This window comes from Archocentrus centrarchus, chromosome 8 (genome assembly GCF_007364275.1).
Source record: "Archocentrus centrarchus isolate MPI-CPG fArcCen1 chromosome 8, fArcCen1, whole genome shotgun sequence".
Lineage (NCBI taxonomy): Eukaryota > Metazoa > Chordata > Actinopteri > Cichliformes > Cichlidae > Archocentrus > Archocentrus centrarchus.
Window position 1 is genome coordinate 4925258 of NC_044353.1, and position 26127 is coordinate 4951384.

Sequence of the window (26127 nt, forward strand, 5' to 3'; positions counted from 1 at the left end):
AGACAGAGAAAGAAGTAGGGCTGCACCAAAGCCCAGTATTTTGAACTGTGAATCAAGCAAAGCCCAGTAATACAAATTTGGAGGCAACTAGCAAATTACATATAATAAAATGATCTGAGCGAATTAATTCACTCTGTGCACCATTTCTTAATGAACAACCTGTTTATGTTTATAATGTATATGGTAATCTAGGTTATTCATATAGCTCAAATAAAGAGAAAAGGTATCTGGCCTTCAGTGGTCCTTGGGCCTTCATGATGTGAATGGCTCGCACTGTTTCTCCCCTGCTGCGGCATGAGACAGAGAAAGGCAAGCAGTGCTAATAGATTCTGTGGGAAAGTGAAAAAGATGTGGACTGTATAAACAGATCAATAACTCAGCCACGTCTCATTTCTGACAGATTTGTTTTCCCATTCTGATAATTGGAGAAAGAACAAAGCGTGCCGCGCTCCTGCTGATCTGATGGTGTGCGGTCTCTGGGCTCACGGCTGTTTCAGTTCAGGGTGGAGACGCCAGAAGGCGCTGAAACTGGCCAGTAGATATACCTGTAAGATTTTTGTAAGATGTTTGTCATTGGACAGGATAAATTTAGGTTAAGTGTTTTCCCAGAGGTGCTACTGATTATCATTCAGTGTTTTTCATTATTTTGATGCTTTTTATATTAGGAAAGAAGAGAACGTCATCCCTTCATTTATTCTATGTGAATTCCCAAGGAACATTTGGCACATTTAGTGAGAGGGAGGACACATTCTCACAAAAATAAGTGCAATTTCTTTCTCAGTCTTAAACTCATAATTAAGGCTATTCATGCCAGGATAGAGCTGATCTGCATGAAGTGTTGTAAATAAAAAAATAAAAAAAATCGATATTTGCACTAAGTGAATAACCTGCCCAACCATGGAGTAAAGTGCGGAATTAGACAGGGTCTCACCCATTTCTAACTTTGGAAAGGTATGGGAGAGGAGCTTTCCTAAGCTGTATGCATTGCTGCCTTTACTTAGCAGTCACTTGTGTTTGTTACACAGAGCAATCTAGAAAGTGATCTTTGGAAACTGTGAAAGGGGCAGGAACCTTTAAAAAAATACTTTTAGCTAGAGGTAATCATCATAAGTCATATCATTGTCTGTGCTAATCTTCAATCTGATCAAACTTCAGTCAGATCATGAAATCATCGTTTAGGGAAAGCACAAAACATGAGCAAAGCCACAGATTGAAGCAATTCAAAGTGATGCAAGCAGTTATGCTAAAAACTGAAACAAAAACACACGGGGAGCAGAACAGACCAGGAAACAGGGGTGACAGTTCACAGGGTTGTGGCTATGGAGAACATCAGGAGAACAGTTCAGGGGGTCGACATCAAGGCAGAACAAAGCAGACAGACAGTTCATGGGGTTAACCCGGAGGAGAAGCAGTTCTGGAGGCCAGCAGCAGTGATGGACAGACCTCTCTGGAGGCTGAGGAGATGAGCTTGTCCTGTGGCAGAGGAGAGGGCCGGAGGAGATGGGACCCCCTCAGGGGGTGAGGAAGCAGGACCGAAGGCCAGCAGCAGAGATGGAATTCCTCTGAAGCCCAGGCATGAGGCCAGCCGGGGAAGAGATGGGATGGGACCCCTCCAGTAGCTTGGTTGGCAGCTGGTGTTGGAGGAGTCTGGAAGTGGCTCTTGGTGAGGTTCAGTAGTTCAGTAGGGCCAAGTCTATTAAAAGGAAGCCAGTTCTTTGGAAGTTATACTGATCTCAGCCTGGCAATTCTGATTCCACCACTGGGAATGATGCTTCCTCTTTTTAAGAGGTGGCTGCTGTGCTGGTAGAGACAGAACTACACTGCCAGAGAGGATTCATTCAGAGGAGTGATTGGCACTGGGACTGGTGAGCGAGTGGCTGGCATAAAGATGAGCTAACTCACCCTTATCAATGGAGAAGCAGATGGCGATCAGGACTGCTGCAGCTATGAACATGTGGAGTTGGGCTGCTGCAGCAATCTAGATGAGACAGAGACAGCATGCGAGCCGAGAAACTGGGGTACAGAGTCCTGAGCAGTTGTTGAGGTAAGATGGAGGGTTGAAATAATCTTGAGCCAGTTTTAAGGTTGCTGAAAGAGCCCAAAATATAAAATCCACAAAGCAACGGGCAAAACCGAATCCAGAGATTACAGGAAGCAGATTAACAGACACTGAGACAAAGAGGGAAGATTATTTATACACAAGAGGGCAATTTGGGAGAAGTGAACACAACTGGAAAGGAGACGCAGGTGGTAGTAATCAAAGACAATGAGACAAGAGGGGGGAAAGAAATGTCAAACACAAAAGACAAGTGATTACCAAAGAAAAAAAAAACAAGAAATGAGAATTAATAACAAACATTTGGGAAATGCATGAACTTAACACAAGAGAACTGAGAAGAAAAAATGAGGGAAAAATTTAACTCTAATGCAAACAAGAACTAAGAACTCAAAATTAAACACGCTCAGGAAATACACTAAGTTGAAAAGGCAAACTAAGAATCAAATGGAAAATATTAAATAATAAACAGAACTTGAAAGTCCAAAACTTTTGTTCATGTAAATGGGAGAGTTTTCATCGCACACTAACATTAATTATGGAGTTCCACATGGTACTGTGCTAGGACCAATGCTATTTACATTATACAGATGTGGACAAAATTGTTGGTACGCTTCATTAAAGAAAGAAAAACCCACAGTGATCACTGAAATCACTTGAAACTGACAAAAGTAATGATTCCAATCCATCATCTGGCTGGAATCTTTAAGTTTGCGTGTTCTCTCCATGTCTGTGGGTACTCTGGTACTCCAGTCAAAGACATGCGGTTGGTGGGGTTAGGGTAATTGAAGATTCTGATTCTGATTCTGAAATTGCTCATAGGTGTGCGTGTGAATGGTTGTGTCTGTCTTTGCGCTGGCTCTGTGACAGACTGTTGACCTGTCCAGGGTCTACCCTGCCACTCGCCCTGTGGCAGCTGGAATTAGGCTCCAGTGACCCTGAATCAGATAAGTGGAAAAAAATTGTTTGATGGATCTTTAAAGGAGAAGGTGTGACCCAAAGATCTCAGTTCACTTTCAGCAGTGACACAGAGAGTCTGCATGAATATGATGCTTAGGTGAGAAATCAGCCAGAATTAACAGGCCCACTCTGCCTTTGACAGACCCTGTTCTTTGCATATTATTGCAAATCTCAGTGGGTGAACCACACTGGGCAGAAGAATACACTCAAAGAGCGATTTTCACACTTGGCATGAATAATTTGATTATTTCTAACACGTTATCTCAGAATGAGTCGTGGTGAATCATGCATTCGTCTCGTTTTGACTTTGAAAAAAAAAAAGGCACTGGAGGGAGGGCCAGCAGTCTTTTTCACAAAAAACAAGTACAGAAACTCTTAAAATTGCTGAACAGAACCCAAACACCTTGTACCATTTCTGTGTTGATGTTGGTCAGATTGATTTCAACATATTTGTCAGTCTGTAGCCAAGGGGGCAGTGGATGATAAAACGCTCCGTCTAAAAATAGCAGCGTCTATATTTCAATTGAGACTTTCATGGAATTCAGACTCCATACAACTTTCATCAAAGAGCATCAGAAGGTGTTATGTGGAAGACAGCACCTACACAAAAACCATCAAGGATAAAAGCTGTGTTCAATGCACTTAAAATCCAGGGTAGCAATTATTTAAAAGATTGTGTAGAGTGTATAGGGTACTCTGAATAACCCTTTAACACGGGCTCTCTCAAAGTGTTTTTGTGGTTCCTCTGTTAATATATACTACCTTAAAGTGTTTTAAGTAGGTTCAAGTATGGAGCTAATTGTGTTGCTGTGGTTTAAGAGAGCTAAAAACATCCATCCTCAAGACTTTCATGAAGGTCACAGTATTGCTTGCATTAAGGTGAGACTAAGAAATAAATGTGGTTCACTGCTTTGTCCTCAACAATTGTGTGTAGCTCAAAAGCTTAGGGGGAAAACAAAAGAAAAACAAAACTCGTCAACAGTTGTAACTTTGTAGCACAAAAATTTGTTGCTGAGGAATATAATGTTCAAGGGATCTATGTTCAAATGTAGTTTTTCCTGCATTTCCATCCTGTAAGTGAAGTAATGCATGCCAAGTGGCCAAATATTGTCACAGCATCATCTGAAAATAATGTTTCACATTACATTTCCATTTGGAAACCAATTTCCAATGGTAAGTCCCGTCCTTGCTAGTATTGGTCTGAGAGCAGAGTAGACAAAGCAGAAGGGGTTGATCCCTCGCTGGCTTCACTGCAAACACTCCCACTGAAAACCTAAAATATCTGAAACTAGGTTGTACTTTATTGTTCAATGTAACCTTTACTTATAACTTGTGTGTGCATTGGTAGATGTGGCAGACACTAGAGAAGATTAGCACTGGCTAAGGGAAAATAAAGAACTTTTTATTTTAAAACTCAGATGTGGAAAAAAGCTTAGAGATGTAGCTTAGAGATGAAATTCAAATTCCAGTAAGTAAAATAACAATAAAACAACAGTAAACTACAAGGAGCAAGTGCCAGGAAACATGAGGAGATAACTTGATTGTCCATCAAAGACAGATAGAAGACAAACCCACTAAATCCACACCAGGAAGGAGGATAATAATGCACAGGCAAACAGGAAGGAAAAGAAAACACAGAAAGCCACGTGGGGAAAATGATCTTCAAAAATAAAAGAGGAAGTCAACTAAGTAAAGCCAGTCACATAGGCCTTCAAACCAGTCAGTGAAGCCATCAGTTGTGCAAGAAAAATGTGTTTTCTCCAACCAGTTGTGCGTGATAGGTTGTAGAATGGTGGGAGTTGCAGTGAAATAGATTACTAAAGCCCCCATACAAAGGCCTAGAGACCAGTCAGTGATGCTGGATATCTACTGGTCACTGGAGAAAAGCTTGTATTCTGCAATGGTTGGCAAAAGGTTGATGGAGGTTGCTGAGTGGTAGCAGTAGCCAAAGAGGTATACAGTTCATGCACCAAACACCTCCCCATAATTGTTTTGGTTGCCAAGCAGAACTGAAACTATAAAAACTGTGACACAAACTGGAAATGGAAATCATTCGCCTTCAAAGTAAAGGTCGTGCCTTTTGAAATGTGTTGATTGCACAACTTTTCCTTTGAACCTGAACATTCTCCATTTCAAATTTGCATTGCACATTTTAAAGTTTCGCTACCACTCGGAGAGTAAATGGTGAATGTTCCAGATAACGAGTGACTGCAGCAATTAAGGAGGTGCTCGGTGAAGCAGCCTTTTTGTGACTGATTTCACCTAGTGACAGCTGCAGGATGTTCAACTGAGCCATGTTCAGTTTATCGCCTAGTATTTTATTCATTTGTTATACATATATTTGCGTTCTTATTACATTTCTTAGAGTAACTGTTAACAGAGTTGGAATAAAAAAGGAGCCTTGACATGATTAAAGGACTCTGTAACATGTTAACAGGTGTCAGCTGTAAAGTAAAGTATTAAAATGGAGGGTTGTGGTCGTTTTCTTTTCAGGACACTGGTTGAGTTTGTTGTGGGTTCTTTAAACCCTGTATTGATGTTCTATCTTGGCTCGAACGCCACTGTTAAGGAGATTTCAAACTCAAGGAAATTCCTGCTTGCATAAAAATAAACGTGAATAGGAGGGCCAGCGATTCTACCTGGCTGTTTGTGTTTCTGTAATTAAAGGGCACAGCACCCAGCAGCTGAAACTGTGCTGTGAATATCAAATGTTCAGGATGTCAAATAAAATCACATCAGGTTTTTTGAGTGTGAATGCCCTTTTCGTGAATACCAACGCTGTCCCTGAACTCATAAGTCTGTCTTCAGAGAAATGCAAGAAGGATGAAAAATATTCTTAGTATTTTAGACAAATCTCAAAATTGAACACACTCTAACTCAAAGAAAGTGAGAGAAAAAGAAGGAAACTGCAACCTATTAAAAAAAAACAAAAAAACTCTGAAGTCAGCTATCACTGTCTATTGCAGGAAGTCATCTTCGCTTTGGAAGCAATAAAACTCTAATGATGTCAGCCCTGAGACTGAGTTGGAAAGCACTCGGCCAAGGTTTCAAACCAAGTAACCAATATACAGAAAGTTATGACTCTTGCTCACAAGAGAGACTCTGACATCTAATTCAGATATCAAGAGGGCTTGGCGTCGTGAACCGTGGGAAATAAGAGCAATCTATCCAGGGTCAAAGGGATAAAGGCAGTGCAGCCAGGTCACTACCCCTGCCTGTATTTATGACTGAGATTTCACAATCAGTAATCCATAATGCAGAGGTTTCCATGGCAACGAAGCTGTAAAGCTGCACAGTGTTTGGTACAGTCTCTCCTGAAGCACAGAGATCACAGGTCAGAGCTTAGTCATGTCCCACCTTTGATGGAGAAACCCTCCGGTGGGTGCAAGTTGCAGCTGGAGTTCCTTTTAAATGCTAATTCCCCCCTCAGTAGTGGGACCGATCAATGACATTGATCCACATGCCCATCAGGAGTATGGAGACAATCTGCAGTCATATAGATTAGTATTTTATGCCCCCCCCCCCCCTCACTTTCCCCTTTCAGAAACCCCAAGATTTTGTGTGGATGCTGAGCAGGCTAACCGAGGCTAACGTTCAATGACGCTTGATGGCCAAGGCTGTACAGATGTTCAGGTTTAATCAAGATAAATGGGAGCCTTCTGTTATGTGCTGAAAAGTCGATATGGTCATCCCGCTGAGTTACCTGGAGAAACTCCCTGTGGAGCGTTAGGCTTCACAGACTTTAGATTACTCGGTGGAAACAGTTCAGGACTGTGAAAATAAGCAGCAATTAGCAAGTTCCCTCCCCACTGCTTGGATTCTGCTATTTCAGCTCCAAGGGACGTTTCCTGTAGCTCAGGATTAGAAAATGATTCAGGCCATGTTTCAATGCAGTGTATGCCAGTAGGAAAACAGGAGATGGGGAGCATCGGTGATAAGAGAGAAAAAAAGAAAATATCCAGTGAGCGGCAGTTCTGTGGACAAAAAGAGGAGGTCAGAGGACAATTGCCACACTGCTTCTAGCTCATAGGAAGGCAAAAGTAACTCCAGCACCCCACTCAGTACAATCAAGGTGTGCAGAGGAGCATCGATGAATGCTCAGCACATCGAACTTTGAAGCAGATGGGCTTCAGCAGAAGCAGACCGCACTGGGTGCCACTTGTGTCAGCTAAGAACAGGAAAGAATTTGCACCGACGCACCAGGCAGAAGATTGGAAAAATGTTGCCTGGTCTGATGAATCTTGATTTCTACTGCCACATTCAGAATGTTAGGGTCAGATTAGGCATAAAGAACATGAAAGCATGGATCCATCCTTCCTTGTGTCAGTTGTTCAGGCTGGTGGGGGTGGTGTGAAGGATATTTTCTTGGCACACTTTGGACCCCTTAGTACCAACTGAACATCACTTAAATGTTACAGTCTGAATATTGTTGCAGACCATGTCCATCCCTTTATGACCACAGTGTGCCCATCTGGAGGAGGAGAATTATTTAAAAAAATATTAGTATGAAAAAATCTGTGATTAAATACAGAGTGAAGATGAGTCAGAGCTGGACATTGAGTGTCATGGTCCCTTAGTCCTCCTGTGCTGGCTTAACACTTTCTCTCTCCTCTCCTCTCCTCTCCTCTCCTCTCCTCTCCTCTCCTCTCCTCTCCTCTCCTCTCCTCTCCTCTCCTCTCCTCTCCTCTCCTCTCCTCTCCTCTCCTCTCCTCTCCTCTCCTCTCCTCTCCACTCCTCTCCTCCCCATTTGTGTGTGAGTTGATGTCACCCTTGTGTTTCAGAGGCAGGACTTATCTTGGGTTACCTGATCATTTCAAAAGGTGGTAGTCACTTCAGTTTTCAGTTGTCACTGGATTGTTGAACTAACCATAGTCAGTAAAGCTGGCTCCTTTGCTTTTTGTGTTGCTCGGCTTTTCTTTGTGAAAACTTACCTTGTTGTCATCTGTGCAGATTGCCTGAAAACTGGAGAGCCAGGATTTGTTTGGTAGGAGAAATTCTGAGGAGAGAAGGGACTGTGGCTTTGCCTGTTTGCCTGGAACCTTGAACTTCACTGAGACCTTTTGTCTTAACTGTTGCTACCCTTGTATGCTTGTAAATAAACTTGTTAAACTTTTACTACAGAGTCCTGCATTTAAGTCCAATCTGCCTGAGTGGTTGTAACATTGAGCATGGAAGATATAAAATTCCATCTTCGACAAAGAACTCATTCTCAGTAATTTAGAGAGTTTAGAGTTATACCTAATTTAGACAGGAAGAGGACAATGAGGATTTCTGCTTCAGAGAGCATCCTAAACAAACAGTTTGAAAGCCTGTATGTATCACTGAGCAGTTTCATGTTTTCGCTGTATTAAAAAGGCTATTGTTTATCACCAAGTTTTCTTTTTTTTCAAGGCAAAGGTTCACCTCACATAATGCAGTTTAAATTATCTTCCATGATGTAAAATCATTGTTTGTTTGTGTGACCATGAACTGCATCCACAGGGGCCATCTCTCACAAACAGTCAGCGTGATGGGCTGCTCCGGCTTTTTCTGTCTCTATGAGGCGGTTTCATTAATTTGTCCCTCAGTGGAGATGGAACAGGGTTAGATGAAGTCAGAGCGCTGGTTCTCCTTGGTCCATTAATGTGTCAGTCTGAGGAGAGTATGATTATTTTTGCATTGCTTGTTACGCAGGATAACATTTGGACTAAAGAAAAATAAATTTACAGTGAGGAGGTAATGAGTCGCTTTGAATCAGTGCAGCACACGATCACACTCTCAAGCTGCACTGACTCAGAATTTGTTTAACCCTTTGTTTGCAGGAGAAGATCTTAAAAAATTTCCCTTTTAATATGAATAATTATCAGCCCATTTTATTTATTAAAGATGTGTATGAAGAAGGTGCATAAAACTAATCTTCATGGTAGCCTGGTTTACTACTACTGTATAAATACTTTGTTTTTACACCATGTGAAATATTGTATACATTTCATGTCCACTTATTTTCCACTTGATATTTTATGCTGTAACATATTCAGTGGTCAAGGCTGGGGGTAAAGGGTTGGGTCTCATTACTCACAGCTATGTGTCATACTGACGCACAACCAGCAAAAATTGTGTTGCAACAAAGCACCAAAATATTCAAGAAAACTGGCATGTTATTTATACAAGATACCAGGCAGTTCAAGCATTTGAATGAGAGATGAAACCATGGAATCCCAATGAATAAATGAAAGTGGAAAAGGTTAATTTATCTTTTATATTTATATTTTTGCATTTGCCATCTGCCAGGTCTGAAGTGGCTGAAACTTGCATTCTTAATAATGGCCAGCAGGGGGTGAGAAAATGATCCTTTGGCTCTCTTGGTCTATGACCTGAGTAAACATTTTCCTGATGACTATGTCCTCAGCCTCCAGCGTCATTTCTCTAAGTCATTTAGTAAATTACTGGAACTTCTTCAAGTATGTATGAGTGAGCTGTGTCCCCCGGCTTCTCAGTTCGGGCAACCCCTCGCTTGGCAGGTCTGGTTTCAATATAAACACCAACATGTCAGAGGGTGGCAAAGTAAGACCTGCAGAGGGTTGCGAACAACGATCCGTGTGATTCTTTGCATCAGTGTGACATGGGACTAAAGTCTGAAACTCAGCAGATGATGCAATTGTGCAACAAGAGAACACAAGTGTTGTCCTTGTGCTCTTTTACATTGGCTCTTACATCATCTCATATCATTGTCATGCATTTTTTAATATCTTTAAACTGACCCAAATCATCTCTGCTCTGTCTGTTTCAGTGCAAACCCTGCTGTTTCACAGTGAAGACACAAATCTTTAAAGTGATATTTCAAAAGGATTCAACATTTCCTATAACAGCTGGCAGCTGTAGGTTATAGGAAATGTTATTCAGATAGACAGTTGTCTAACTTGTCTACATTTAGTGCTTCAATAAATATTTGAGCACAAATAATATATCAGGATTTGCACCGAAGTGTGCGGGAGATCTCAGTGCTGTTTACGAGACTACGACAAAACAGTCAAAGCCAGTGTGGCCAGGAGCCGCTCCATTAGATGTTTGGTTGATGTAATTTATTGATGACATTTCTGTCAGATGATGAAAGTCTCACTTCATCCGTGCTGTTTGAGCTTTAAAGATTTCATTCAGTACTTATCCGACAAACAAACGGAGGAACACTTACTGCCTCAGATTACATCGATACGATTGATTTTTTCCCCTTCATTTTCATCTCTCTATTCAGACAGCCATTGATTTCTTTGTTTTTTGGGTTTTTTTTACTTGCTTCATTTCAGAAAAGGAACAGGATTATAATTACAGCAGCTCGTCTGTGTCTGAAGACTCAAAACAAACCATCGTTCACGCAAAACGATTGTTTGCTCGAACAGGTTTGTTATGCAGTCAAACTCGCAAACTCTATATCTGATTGTGTTTGTCACCTGCTTTCTGCACGTTCACGCTTGTGTTTTGTAATTGACTCAAACATTGTCAGTACCAACATATTCTTGGCAGACTTTCTTACATTTGAAAGAGAATCGCTTTGAATAATTCATGAGTGTACTGTTTTTCTCCGGAATCTGTTGCCGCTTGCTCCAAACTGTCATGCAGAGATTTTAATTGTTCTGCAGCCTCCTCAGACTCATGGAGGAAACACAAAAAGGTTTGACCTTAGCAGGGCAGTCTTTTTACAATTTGAGATCAAAACATTTGAATTTTTCTGGAGCATTTTGCTTGCAGGGGTTTGCAGGACAGCCTGCATGACACCAATTCCCAAAAGAGGCTCCCCCTATTCACAGTTTCCCTTTTACTGCAGTAAACACCAGTTAAGGTCAACAGTCTTTTATCAGGTTCAGTGAGAGGCAACCCATAAATTCAGTTAGAGGCACATATTTAAGAATTTCTTACACTCAAATCAATATATGCGATTGTGAATGATTCTCCCAAAGCCAGAAACCACAGACCGAGGACTCAAAAATGTGATATCATCAGGTATACAGCCAGGAGCTGCTCCACAGAAAGTGAATTAGAAAAGATAGCAGAGTTGAATGGTGGAGCTTCCAGGGTTATTTTCTGGTAATGTGTCTGACAAGTCAACGAAGAAAAAGGAACAGGAAATAAAACCTGTAAAACAAACACAGCAGCAGTGGGTTTACAAACTCTTGCATTAATTTCCCACTTGGTAGCCTCAAGATTTATGCTTTACATGTGGAACAATTTGGAGATACAGTGTCTTGCAATATGGCATTAACATAGTAGTGACAGTTGCAGTAGTCTCGGTCAAATCTCTCTGATCTCGGCTCTTTGCAGCTCCTCATAATCCAGAGAATAAATACTGAAGCCTGACTGATGAATCTGCAGGTGATGCTGACCTACAAATACTATTGGTGCACACGTTATCTGATATGCACCGATATGAGCACGCTTTCTTTTCATAACATAATGCAGAAAAGATGATTGTGGTATTTTAGAAATTGTTTCATTACTTCTTCCAGCAGAGATTCATCGACTCCATTAACGATAATATTTTCTGATTAGCAGATTAGCATCTTTGATCAGCAGAAGGTGGTGGAGAGTCAGTGTCTTCATGCTAAAAATGCTAAATAGCTTGTAATTTGCTGGAAAGTTAATCCAGTTTTCTTTTGCATAAACCTCTAACTCTCTCTAACTCTACTATAAGTGTGTTCACAGTGACAAGCAAGACAACATGCAGCGTATGGTGAGTACTGACATGGTATACTCATAGCTGTCGAAAAGTGGAGCGTGGAATGGTTTCACTTAGTAGTCATCGTGTTGGCTATAGCAGGAGGGGAGGGAGCACCAAAAAAAGGCTGGGGGCGAAAACATTTCAGTCAAAAGAGTTTTTAAGTTTCAGTTTTCCCTGCGTTCCATATATTTCCTGTGTCTAGTCTAATCTGTCGCTGCACTAACACAATCATGTGGGCTTATGTTCACACCCTGCTGATAGTAAATTAAGCAAATGACCATATTTAAATGGTCACACACATCATTTTTACTTTTGCCTACTCTTCATCTTCCAGTTAACATTTCCTGTATGACATCAAATGTGAATACCATAACATTTAACCCATATGTGCAAAACATATTCCAAAACAGTGGGCATTAATCTACTGCTGTAAAAGCCTCTGATCTCCTGGTTTCAAACTTTCAAATTTTAGCTTCAGGGAGCGTCTCCTTTTTAGCCTCCAGCATTAGAGGCGTCCAACATGTCTGCAGAGCTCTGAGTCACAGTCGGTGTTTCAGCCCTTTCCAAAGATGCTGGCTTTGCTCACAAAGTTTGGGAAGAAACCCAAACTGCGACTACAAAGCCCCATTGTTTAAGGTATAGCTGTAAAATTCCCATGTGAAATATGTCCGGATACTTTTTTGGCTTTGTGACATTTGGGGATAATGTGTCACTCAATGCAACATCACAAGCTGCAACCTGAACAGCCACAGAAGACAGCAAACACACTTTTAATGTAAAAATTCATAATTTTTACATTAATATCCATATTTATTATGTTATTATTTCCCATCTCACGAAAAGACTCAGAAGCAGGAACCACACGTTTGATAAATGAACAACATGAACACAAAGTACTGAGAAGCAAAGAGACTTTTTCTAGGCTTTAGGTAGCTTGTGCAGTGCTGGGTGAAATTAGCACTCTCCGATTTGCCAAATCACAGGAGGGAAACAATATTAATTAGGTTAGCAGTTAGCCTGGTTTTAACATCCCTGGAATCAAATGCAGCACTTTTAATTTGGCAATTCATGCAGCCTGGCTGTGCCCCTCTCTGAAATGACCTCATTTTCAGGTCCCAAATTTCACATGACCCATGCAGCGTTGTCAAGTTATTGTGCAATTTTCAAAAGCAAATCTCAGCCATGTTTGCATAATAAGCTGAACCACATCGCTTTGAGCCACAAAATGAGAAACCTCCTTTTTAGCTCCACAACTTATAACTGAGTCTGAGGGGGGAAAAAAAACCTTTGAGTCTTATCAAACCTGGTTAGCACAGATTCATAAACTGTACACGTTAAATGCACAAACACACGTCAGTGAAATATTGTTATTAATTCACTAGAATTTCACTCATCAAAACTGAAGCACACATTTCTTGGATGGTCGACATCCCTCTGCAAGACATGCTGTTTGTCAGATACTTCCATTAAAACTCTCCAAAAGGCACCAACAGCACAAACACGCTTGAGAGGTCCAATTAGCCGAGGGGAACCCGAGCAAACAGCTCTCAGTTACAGCTGGCTGATCAACAAACCTGCCAGTCAAGTTTAAGCCTTAACAAAATCCAAAAGGGTGAGATATATAAACAAACAAACAAACAAACAAAACATTGTAGAGACCAAACCTAACCACACTGCTCATGCTAGTTAATTGCACTACACCCTTTCATCCAAATATGGTGATTTTGACTGCAAAACGAACACAGACATTTATTTTAAAAATGCTGGGTGTATGTGGGTAAGCGTGTTGTTACTGTATAGGTATAAATAAGGACATGAAAAACAACCAAGGCAAGCTAGATTGACTAAAGGCTACATGCATAATATATGAGTAGGTATTTAATGAGCTAAAGAGTGTGTCAGATTTGTTGATGTGAAAACTAATGATCAAGCAGTGTTATTTACTTTCAGAATCCAGCACAGGTACTGTCAGTATCAATAGCTGTAAGGTATTATCTCAGCTCCTGAACTAAAGTAGGCTGCACCAGATCATAACGCTCAAACACAGGGTGCTGCTTTTCCTCTAGGCTTAAGAAAATAAATCAGAGCTCTATGGTTTCTCTACAGTAGAAATCAAGGTCATACACTGTTTTTTTAAATCTAGGACAGTTCGCCTCATGAGACAAGCTGTTCATCTACCTCGTATTACTGGGGTGGCACCATGCAAGTCCACAAAATCAGCAGCACAAGTACAAATGTCACTGCACAGCTGGACAGGTTTTACTGCACAGCGACCACAACAAGTTGATATACAAATTTTTACTTGTTCTAATGTAAATCCAGGCATATCTGAAGGAAAAAGGACCCAGAGATCCACTGGAGGGTCCTCAGCTGCAGGCTGTGTCCACTGCGGGATCAATGCTGTTGATTGATGAATTTGTTACATGATCTCTTGAACACGCCACCTACTATAGAGGCACCTGGCAGCTATTTACAGACCATTTTTCTTTCTTTTGTGTGCATTGTGCCCCTCCAGTAAATTCCTCTGGGAGTCTTCAGCCTAGTTGCCCAGATTAAGTCTGTACGTGGTTGTTTCAGCTTGCATGCAGCCTGGTGTGACACTAATTTGCTTCTCAGCAAATCTAAAAATGTGAATATTTTAGATAGAGTCAGTGTTAAGTCAACTGCCTCATAGGTGCTTAAGAAATAAAATGGAAACAGTTTACTAAGAGATAAACCTGCACAATGAACACACATGTGCAACACACAAACCTCTTTGTCAACAGGCGATGGTCTCTGCTGGTGGTTCCCTCTGTCAGACAGTTCTCAGCAGGACACAGTCGGATTAGCAGCATCTCATTGATGGCTTGTGAACATCCTCGTTTCATCATGTTCACACAGCAGGAAGCTTCGCAGCTCACCTCAGCCCCATCCTCGCACAACGTGAAGAGTAGCTGTCACATGCTACTGTGTTGTTACCCAAAACTACACTTAGACCAGTACAAGTAACACTTATTAACGTAACCTATCAGACATCAGGTCCCAAATTACATGTGTTGAGGACTTTTTGCTTTTCTTTCATTATGCAGTTCACGAGTATCCTGTGATGGAGCACTCAGACTCGCTCTCCTTCTTGATCAAATTGCCCTTACATAGCCTGGAGGTACGTTTCGGCTAAGGCTCAAACTTTTATGATATAAAAGTGAAGCCGGCAAAGAAGTGCCAAAAATTCCTTGACTGGCCACTGAGGATAATCCATAGACTGTATATGAAAGATGTAGTTTGTCTAAGTGAAGGGATCTGAAAAGTAAAGCAACCCATTGGTATTTTTTTTCTTCAATATACCTCACTCTTTTGAATTTTGTTCAGGCTTAAAGTTAGAAGACTTTGACTGGCAGGTTTGCCGATCAGCTGCTGTAGCTGAGAGCTGTTTGCTAGGCTTCCCGCTGCTAATTGGACCTCTCAAGCGTGTTTGTGCTGCTGGTGCCTTTTGGAGCATTTTAATGGAGGTATCTGAAAACAATAAATATGGGTTGCTGAGAGATGCAGACCATCTGAGAACTTTGTTGTTGAGTTTTGGTGAGAAAATTTTAGCATTTTATTAGTCTCTTACTCAGCACTAATTAGCACCCAGATAGTTTATGGATTCAATTCCATTTTATTTATATAGCGCCAAATCATAACAAACAGTCACCTCAAGGTGCTTTATATTTTAAGGTAAAGACCCTACAATAATACAGAGAAAACCAAAAAGCATGATGACCCCTATGAGCAGCACTTGGCGACAGTGGAAAGGAAAAACTCCCTTTTAACAGGAAGAAACCTCCAGCAGAACCAGGCTCAGGGAGGGGGGGTCATCTGCTGAGACCAGTTGGGCTGAGGGGAGAGAGACAGGACAAAAGGCATGATGTGGACGAGAGCCAGAGATTAATAATAATTAAGGATTAAATGCAGAGTGGAGTATAAACAAAGTAAATAAGGTGAATGAAAAGAAACAGTGCATTATGGGAACCCCCCCAGCAGCCTAGGCCATGCAGTTTGCTAACCAATCATGCACGCCAGTGCATATTAATCGCAAACCTAAATGACCACCAATTAATATTACAGTGAATATCAATGCATTGAGCTACACTGTAAAGAAAATGTGCAAAAAAATAAAATAAGAATAAATAAATGGTAATATTCCTGCAGCTGGCACAACAGAAAAATACCATGAAATAATGGAAATGTACCATCACATAGAATTTCTGAACTTTTCTGTAATTAAATTGCAGTTTTGCAGCTTTAAATTACAAGATATCTTGTGTATTTTTGCAGATGTTTTCTCTTGAATAACAAGTATTTACATGTGTAAAACCAACTAAATTACCTAATAATAATATGGTCAAACACTACTGTAATACAAATAATCAGGCTTAGAATTACAGAAAGGTATTATTTGGGTTTTGTTGTCATTTTATGTGAAAAATCTTTTACATTTAATCCTTATTTAATGTAATAAAATGATGTGCCACCCAATAAAAAAAGGTCACAATACTGTTGCAAAACTAGTAAATGGTTCTAGGATTACAACAATCTACTGTTAAGTTTTGATTATATCAATGACAATATGTTTTTTTACATGTAACTTTACATAGAAATCCATCCATCCATCCATCCATCCGCTTCCGCTTATCCACTTCAGGGTCATGAGGGGTCAGGGGCCTATCCCAGCTACCATAGGGTGAAAGGTGGCCCTGTACAGGTCACCAGCCTGTCTCAGAACAAGTATTCCCACACATAAATTTGATGGTTTTACCATCTCAACATTATTGCAATTACAATATACTGTTAATTCCAGATCGTACCAAGTAAAAAAATTTGTTAAGATATGATTTCACTTAAAGTCATGTGTATATAATAGATATGAACCTTGAAAGTGTTAGACTTTGATGAGATGAGATTTAGTTTTACAGCGGCAACTCTTAAACATTGATGACCCACTTCCTGTTCTCAATAGTTAATTCTCTTAACAATTAGACCAGAACAGAAAACAACTGCAACTCTTTCAATATTCTTATTTACAAAACTTTAAATTATGTGCAATTCCTAACAGTTATATAAAACATGCTCTGTGCCAAGTGGCCTTTTTAGGAGCCATGCAAACATATAAAACACCTAACAAGTAAACCGAGGAAACCTTAAAGTTAAAATCACACTGAACAGACCAAGACACCCCCCCAACTTGGCCACTTGTAGACAGAAAAACTGTGTTTCAGTCTAGTTACAGTTGGCGACAGGTACACCTCAGTTCACAGTGAAACAGAATGAAATTCCCTGAGAATGAAACTCATTCTCAGGGAAAGGTGCCCAAAGCCTATTGCTCTCTCCTCGTCTGTCATGGAACGCTGTGCTGTGTGGCAGGCAGGAGGAGGACCCCAACGCAGCATACACAAGACGGAGGTAAAAAAAAAAACTCAGCTTTTATTTGGTGAGTGCAGAACATAAGGCAGGACTGGACAGAGCCAGCAGCAAAAATCCAGAACAACAATAACTAAACTAGGGAAACCAGACAGGACACATACAGCATTAAGACAATGAACAAGATGAAGATGACGACACAACAAAAGGTACTGAAAACACTGGACTTAAATACACAGGAGGACTGATGAGGGAAGAGGAAACAGGTGAGAACACAAGTGACGCTGATTACCTAGACGAGACCAGAGGAAACAAAACTGAACACAACAGACAGAGACCAGACGACTATCAAAATAAAACAGGAAGACAGAAGGGGGAAACAAAGACACAGCCCTGACACAGAATACAGAGAGAACACCAGGATAGAAATAACAGTTAAACCCCACAACCAAAAGAAACCCAGAACAGAACAGGCAAAATGAAGTAAAACAAAACACACAGGGTCAAAAAGACCCTGGACCATGATATCGTCCCTTCTGACGTATTTTCCATGAGTTTTGTTTTTTTTAAGTGTCCTTGTCACAACTGGTAGCATGAGATGGTACCTCCAGCCCATTCAGACTGCACAGGTAGAAAGAAAGTCTGTTTTGTCAGTTTTAAGAGGTACCAGGAGACAGGCCGTTACACAAGGAGAGCTGCAAAGGGCTGCAGAAGGGCATCAATCCAGCCGCAGGACCAGTATCTGCTCCTATGTGCAACAAACTGACCCACAAAATGATTTCATGTGCATGTTGACCAAATTGTCAGAAATAGACCCAATAAGGGTTGCATGAGGGCCCACTGTCCTTTAGTGGAACCTGTGCTCACAGCCCAGCACCATGCAGCTCAGTTGGCATTACCCAGAGAATACCAGAACTGGAAGGTCCAGCGCTGGTACCTGGTTCTCTTCACAGATGAGAGAAGGTTCGTACAACTTTTGTTATCAGGAAACGACTGCCTGCCAGCCGCCTGCTGGAAATATTATTTTCCCCTTTTGATCCTTTGCTGGGATTTATCTTGAAAAGGCATCTGTTGAATTAAATACTAAAAACAATCAGTAATCAGACATGAAACGTTATTGCAGTATTGTGACATACTATATACACACACAAGGAATTGGTGTACTTCTGTTCTTTTATAGCAGAGCTACATTTAACTTACACTTTTTAAACTTGGAGGGGAGCTGACCCTTTAACTAAGGGGTCTGTTCAACACTGAGCTGTTGTGACAGCAAATAAACGGAGTAGTTTTAAAAACCCCCCGAGGACTTTCATTTTAGTTACACGATAAGAAAGGTGTTGCTTTTTTTCTGCTGGCATTTGATCAATGGACACATGAGCCGGTCTCAGACTCTGGAGAGGACCCGGCCTCTGGTGTTCTCGCACATTGATCTGCTCTGTGACCCGTACTGTCTTAAAGTGTGGAGTATCTGCTCTGCTTCATGACTTGAAGTCCAGGCTGGGGAAAAAAAAACGACTCTGACTTTGACCGGATATGAAAAAATGAAGGTGAAAACAGGAAGGAAGCTGGTAAAGACGACAGGGAAGAGTAAGAATCCAGTGAGTGCGACTTTAGCAAACCACTGCCGTTGTTATCTTGGTAGCAGATGGAGAATGAATAGTGTGTATGGTGTGTGTGATTAATGAAGGTTGTTGTCAATAAGACGGTGCAGGCAGGATATCTGTCTAGCAGTAAGCTTTGTATTTAATTGAATGTTCACACTCGGGGGGGGAGCACAGAAAGCAGACTTTTAATACTGTAGCTTGGAATGTAGTTATGTGCAATATCATAATATATTTTAAGCAATTTTAAGACAAGCATCTCATATTATGGTCAATTTAGGAGATTTTGGGATGAAATTGCCAGATTTTCAAAACTTCCAGGGTTTGATTTATTTCTTGTTTTGACCTTTTCTATTCATAATTTTGTTTAATAAGTATTTTAACGTTAATCGTGAAAGCTTGGCCATTTGGATGCATAGTGAAGTTTATAGCAACAGCTGCTGTTATTTGCTGTAAAACTCTGCAGCTTCTGTAATAAACACAAGGCTTCCTTTGGTCTTCCCTAACGAGGATGTTTCCGTGATGTTTGAGGAGGGATTTTTGCGAGAACTCCCATAACAGTTATTATTATCATTATGATGATAATTATAATCATTTTCTGGACAGAGTCCTCACCTCTGGTACTCAGCTCAGCAGCCCTGTAACTTTTCTTGGTGGATAAAATTGACCAAGGTGATGAGGTCTGAGATCATTTGAGGTATACAACTAATCCATCTGTGGTCTGGCGGTGCTTTGCTGAGCCCATTAGGAAATTAGTCTAATCACATCCAAGTTATGGATTATTATCTACAGGTATCCACTTCATAATCATTCACTTCTTAATTTGTGGGTTATAAAATCACAAGGGTGATCATTTTGTGGATCCTGTGTAGGATTTTCTATGAAAAATGTCTTGTGTGTGGCACAAAGGAAATAATGAGGATAATGTAAACACGAGGAACAGCAGCACACCAGCACAGACCGCAAGAAGGTAAGACACTCTACACAGGAGAGCCTTGTAACTGATATTTACCACATTTTATTGGTAGAGTCATTTGCTGTTTCTTAAAGTAGTTTATTTATTCCCTGAGGATGTCAAAAGGTAATTTATTTATATACTCTAAAGCATACATGCTACATTAATATAATACCTCACTAATATCTGCTATTAGAGTGTATTATGCTATAACACAATGAGAATGGATAGGCAAGTGAAGTCAGGGTAAACAGGTAAATGAATAGATGTGCTAGCTAAGCTTCCTGCCTTGTAATGGAAAGTCTCCTCTCTGCCGTCATGGAGGATCCTCCAGTCCTTCACCTAAAGGAATGTCGCCCACATGTGTGCAGCATGTCAGTAACTGATGTGGCTTCAAAATTGAGTTTTCACCCCATGTAGAGCCCACGCCAGAGTGTGCAGAGTGTGTTTGTTTGTACTTGTGAGGTCAGGTGGTGTGTCTGCACTGTTCTGGCATCATAATTGAAACTGGCCTGGGAATGAAACCATCCTGTACTAAAGATGCAGTACATCTGATACAAAAGCTCTGATGTCCTATAATCATTGGTAGTCTTATTAATTTTTTTCCATCACTGACAGAATTTCTTTAGCGGTGATGGGAATGTCTGGGTGCTGCAACCTCAAAAATGTGGTGGCTTCTTGATTTCAAATTAGGTAATAAGGTAATGACCCTACAATAGTAGGGAGAAAACCCCTTGTGAGTAAGTACTTGGTGATAGTGAGAAGGAAAAACTCCCTTTTAACAGGAAGAAACCTCCAGCAGAACCAGGCTCAGGGAGGGGCAGTCATCGGCCACGACTGTTTGGGGGCGAGGGGAGAGAGACAGGACAAAAGACCTGCTGTGGAAGAGAAGCAGAGATGGACAATAACTAAAGAAATAAACTGAAGGCTGGCAAGCTAACCAGTTTAGCCAGCCTTCAGTTTATTTGGAAGATATTTCACAGAAACATAATTCAGCAAAACATTATGCACTGAGCAGTGCTTAGGTTTGAACATTTCCTGTCCATTTTTCTTACATCTTTCTCCATCTATCGGTGTCACCCCCCCCCCCCCCCCCCCCCCTTCCCCCTCTGTGGGAAATACAGCAACGGTAAATTTAGCTCATGGGTACATTTTTGTGACAAACCACTTAAACACCACTAAGTTTATGCTCCCTTCTCTTCTGTACCTAGCTAGATGCTTACAACCACATCTCTATGTTTGCACCATGAATGCATCACAGGGATGAGAAATAAAAAGGACGTGTTGAAGGTGTAAGCGGGCTGTGGGATGTCATTTCTTTTTATTACTGAGCAAGTATTTACATGCTGTCACTGGAAGTAACACCAGGCACATGAACAATGAACTAATTCAAGAGTAGTATGCATTAGCCACCTATCAGATTTAATTATTCATTAACTGAAGGTTAATGAGTAACAGTTTCACCCAATTCAAGGCTAACATCACTTCCAAAGACTTTTTTCCCCTCTTATTTTGCTTTTATAATGCTTAATGCAATCTCTTGTGACTGCAAGAACCTCAAACTCAGAAAACTTACAACAATCATAAAATGAATACAAAAAATCCTGATGATCTGTATTTTCAGAATAGACATTGTTTAGGATTATTGTTACTCTATGAAAAAAACAAGAACAACTACCACTAGACACCAGGTCACACACAGCTTTGCTACGGCTCTCATTTAAGCAACAGCAAAGCAGGGTGTCAGAGGGATCGATACCAGCCGCCTATGAGAGAGTCATGTGTGTGTGCTCTGCAGTGAGAACAGTCGCGGTCGTTAGCTGCATTCATCTTCAAACTCTCACGGTGCTGCAGTCACCAGTGAATGCCATGGTGTTTACACAGGCTCCTTAAGCACCCCTACTCTATTAACTCTCTGCATTTACATGATGCCCACATCCATTCACTTCTCCCTGGAGGTGAGAACTCTCACCGTGAACCATAAATTACAGGAATTGTCCAATTTCTGTTCAGGTTGGATGCTATTGGTATAATAGCAGTGCAGATAATGGCTTCTATTTCCAGCCAGATGGCTGGTCAGCAGCATTTATTATTTGAGTATTTCCTTTTTATGGTAGGGTAAATGTTCTACTTAACAGTGCAATGCATTCATTCATGTGTCAGCTGTAGGCATGTATTGTTCAGTTGGAGATTATATAAAAGTGATCACTTTACACTGTAAAAAGGATGGAAATTTGGGAGTGCTGTATGCAAACATGAGAATAGTCAGTGAAATCTAGCCGTAATTAAAGTCTGAGGTCGTTGAAAGCTTCAGAATACTGACAAAGTGATACTGAAGAAGAGAAAACAGAAAATCTGAGAAAAATGAATCAAAGCATTTAGAAAAAATGAAAGAAACTTGAGAATATAAAATCAAAGTATTATATGAAGATCTTAAAACACTGAAATGGGTTTTTGAGAATACTGAATAAAACCATCGAGCGTCTACTGTGAATTTTCAATATTGAACAACAGGAAAATAGACTGGAGTTTCATACTAAGGTAAGTAAACTGTCAAAAAGTCCAGGAATAAACAAATTATTCCTGGATTGTCTGACCAAAAAAATAAAGGCAGGGATGAGTAGAACAAGTGAGTAAACATGGACTAAAGGCTGGAAAGAACAGCAATATAAATACATGGGGAATTAACTGACCAAGATATTTTATCAGAAAATTGCTTACAAAAAAAAAAAAGCAGCTTAAACTAAAACACAAGAACTCACAGAATCAAATAGAGGACACAAAGGAAGAGAGCTCTAAAACTTTAATAAACCTTAATAAAAACTTAAAGAGATAATATTTTGAGGTCACCACTCCTGATCAATACTACACTATAAAACCAAGGCATGCATTCGTGAACGAATGGGTCAGCGTGGTACTGTGATAGGATGCCACCTGTGCAACAAGTCCAGTTGTGAAATTTCCTTACTTCAGTCAACTGTTAGTGGGATTATAACAAAGTGGAAGCGACTCAACCATGACGTGGTAGGCCACGTAAAATCACAGGGCGGGGTCAGTGGATGCTGAGGTACATAGTGCTCAGAGGTTGCCAACTTTCTGCAGAGTCAGCCATTCCAAATTTCACGTGGCCTTCAGATTAGCTCAAGAACAGTGCACAGATGGCTTTATGGAATGGGTTTCCATGGCCGAGCAGCTGCATCCAAGCCTTACATCACCAAGCACAAGGCAAAGTGTCAGTTCCACTGACAGGAACTCTTAATGCTTCAGCATACCAAGACATTTGGGACAATTTCATGCTCCCAACTTTGTTTGGGGATTGGCCCTTCCTCTTCCAACATGACTGCACACCAGTGCACAAAGCAGCTCCATAAAGACGTGGATGAGCCAGTTTGGTGTGGAAGAACTTGACTGGCCTGCACAGAGTCCTGAACTCAGCCTGATAGAACACCTTTGGGATGAATTAGAGCAGAGACTGTGAGCCAGGCCTTCTCTCCAACATCAGTGTGTGACCTCACAAATGTGCTTCTGGAAGAATGGTCAGAAATTCCAATAAACACTAAACCTGTGGAAAACCTTCCTAGAAGAGTTGAAGCTGATATAGCGCAGTTAACATTTCAAATACTCTCAGTATTCATCAAAAATTAGAAAAGCAAAGTATTTACAACAAACATACTTTGCTTCAAAATGCAAAGTATTTTGGACTGAGACAACGCAGTCGCCATAAAAATGTGATATTTGACATGAAAATGCAGTCAAAGTGAATCACAGAGGAGCCACAGTGAAAATAAATACAATGTGGGCCGACATCAAATTAAACCCTACGGGTTAAGAATAGGATGTCACTCAAGTTTATATGTGTGAAGGCAGATGAGGGAATACTTTTGGTAATAGAGTGACAGGGAAGTAAACATTATAGAGCAACTTTATTTTATTTATTTGCAGTGGGAAACAATGAGGTGAGTGAGCAAAAATTTGTGGACAGTACAAAAACAACCCACTGAGTTCATAGTTCGCTAAAGAGCTTAGTACAGTAAGCGGTAACTGCTGGATTTCTGTGGGTTCATCTTTACCAGCGAATCTTTTTGTTCTTGCTCGACTTCTGTCCATTCTTTGAATTCCTTCCATGAATCAATCAGAGCAAAACTTCTCCCTCATTCTGCCTCTGACTGGATCACAATGCTGATCTATTAGGTTGGATTCAGCTGTTTGAAATCCTTGATACATCCAGCGTTTCACAAATTTCAGGGTAGATAAAATAAAATCATAAAGTTCTCAAGTCCTTCCCAGAGGTCTGTACGAGTTTATTTTTCTTTTTGTCTTTCAGGAAAGAGAAGCAGAAAAAAGAGCAAGACACCAGAGACTGACAACAACACAAAAGGAAGATTCATGAGCACACTTTGTTATTTTACATTGTTGGGATTAGCACTAGGATTCAATAAGCACAGAGAGAGCTCCTTCTGACTGTTGGTTTATTGATAATAAAAGTGATCACGTCGCAACATACACAACATCACCTTTTTGAACACCAGTGGCCGTTCGTGATGGTCAAGATCATTCAAGCAGCCACCTGAATTAGTTGACCTGATTAAGGACACAGAACAGGATTAAATTGTTTAATAGCCAAACACTTGACCATTGCTCCTCCATTTGGGCCACAGTTGTCCAAATAACCTTGTTCGTTTTTCTATCTAAATGCAAATGGATGGGTGTTGAAGAAAGTGGAAACCACTGCTATTTGCCATCTGCCTATTTGTGCGTGCACTATTGTGACCATTAGGTTTTGTTCTGGTATTGTACAAAATGTATGGCCTGTTTACTCCTCTATGAATTTCAAGAGGGTTTCAGATGGACCAGGACATGATGGGAGGAAAAGGTATTATTACATGTGTCATAAAAGTAATAAGCCTCAGAGCTTTTTGTTGACCGTGTCAGTGACCAGAAAGTTTTAGCCTGCGAATGCAAAGGCAGGTTGGAGTGTGGTGCAGATATTTTTATTTCTGACAAAAGAAAAAGAAGGCAAAATCAGCCTTGTTCTAATGATCAGTGTATCAAAATCTGCTCTTTTGTCTCAAAGATATGCAGAAGGGGCTTGTTGGTCACACCTGATTCTGGCAGTGCTGAGATGCTTCTTATGCCCAACTCATCATACATGTAGTTTAATGAGAAAGTAAGTACACCCCATGATTCAATAGCTTGCAGAACCATGTTTAGCAGCAATAACTTGAAGTAATCATTTTCTGTAAGACTTTATCGGTTTCTCACATCATTGCAGAGGAATCTCGGCCCACTCTTCTTTAAAATGTTACTTCAGTTCAGTGAGTTTTGCAGACATTCGTTTATGCACAGCTCTCTGAAGGTCCCACCACAGCATTTCACTCAGGGTGGGGTCTAAACTTTGACTGGACCATTCTGCTGTAAAGTCGGTATGTTTAGGATAATTTTTTTGTTTCATTACCCAATTTAGGCAAAACTTTAGCTGGCTGAAAGATTACCTCATATGTAACTCTAGAAAACTTTGGTATACAGAGGAGTTTACATTTGACTCAATGACTGCAAGGTGCTCAGCTCCTGTGACTGAGGTTTTCTCCTAGCAACCCTTCCCAACAAGAGATGCTAACTGAGGCCCTCAGAAAGCTTGAGATGTAGGTCTTGGAGTTTTCTTGCAGTTTCTCTGAGCATTGCAAGGTCTGACCCTGAGGTGAATCTGCTGGGACGTCCACTCCTGGGAAGATTGGGACATTGTGTAAACAGACACCTGAAAGGTCCAGACCAGCAAACCGCCCAAAATTCTGCTTTTATAGAGGTGCTCATACTTGTTGATGGTCAAGTGCATTTGATTAACTGTACATGGATGCTACATACCCTATTAATTCCAATGGAAACAGTAAGGGTTTACTTAATTTTTCACAGGACTGCGTAGAGTCTTATGAAAACTGTTTTCACGTGATTGCACATACATATTACAAATGTTTAAAAATGGTTGATGCTTGTAAAAGAACCCTTTGGATTTACATTTAAATATACTAAGTGAGCACCGTTTATTTTATTTTTTAACACGGAACAGACTAGACTATTTTTTTCTAGTTTTACTCAGCATCCTTACACTGCAAGCTACATTTAACCATACAGTCACACATCCATGGCCATTTTAGAATCACCAGCTAACCTAACATGCAGTTGAATGTGTACGGAAGCTGGAGCACCCACAGAAAACACACACACACACAGAAGTAACCCAGTCAGGGTTCAAACCAGGAAACTTCTTGCTGTGAGGCAACAGTACTCACCACTGCACCATCGTGCCATCTGTGAAGGATTAAGTAGCGAAGGAATGCATTTTAAGCCAAAACACATTAATTTCCTGAACATAACCTTTGGCCAAGCTCATAGACTGTATATAAAGATGGACATATCCATGATAACTTACTTTTGGAAGAAGCCTCAAGTGGCCATTTGAGGAACTGCGGTTTTTGGCTTCTGCATA

At 40.6% G+C, this 26127-nt stretch overlaps 1 protein-coding gene across 1 annotated transcript in view; it reads right to left on the reverse strand.

Annotated features, from left to right (window-relative positions):
- Positions 1-1384: 1384 nt before the first annotated feature.
- The window catches only part of LOC115784262 (protein shisa-6-like), a 64748-nt gene continuing 40005 nt past the window's right edge, over positions 1385-26127 (reverse strand). The window contains exons 6-7 of the mRNA XM_030735422.1: positions 1903-1978; positions 1385-1647 (exon numbers count right to left, since the gene is read on the reverse strand). Of these exons, the coding sequence (XP_030591282.1) occupies positions 1385-1647; positions 1903-1978 (339 nt within the window). The remainder of the gene's footprint in view (positions 1648-1902; positions 1979-26127) is intronic.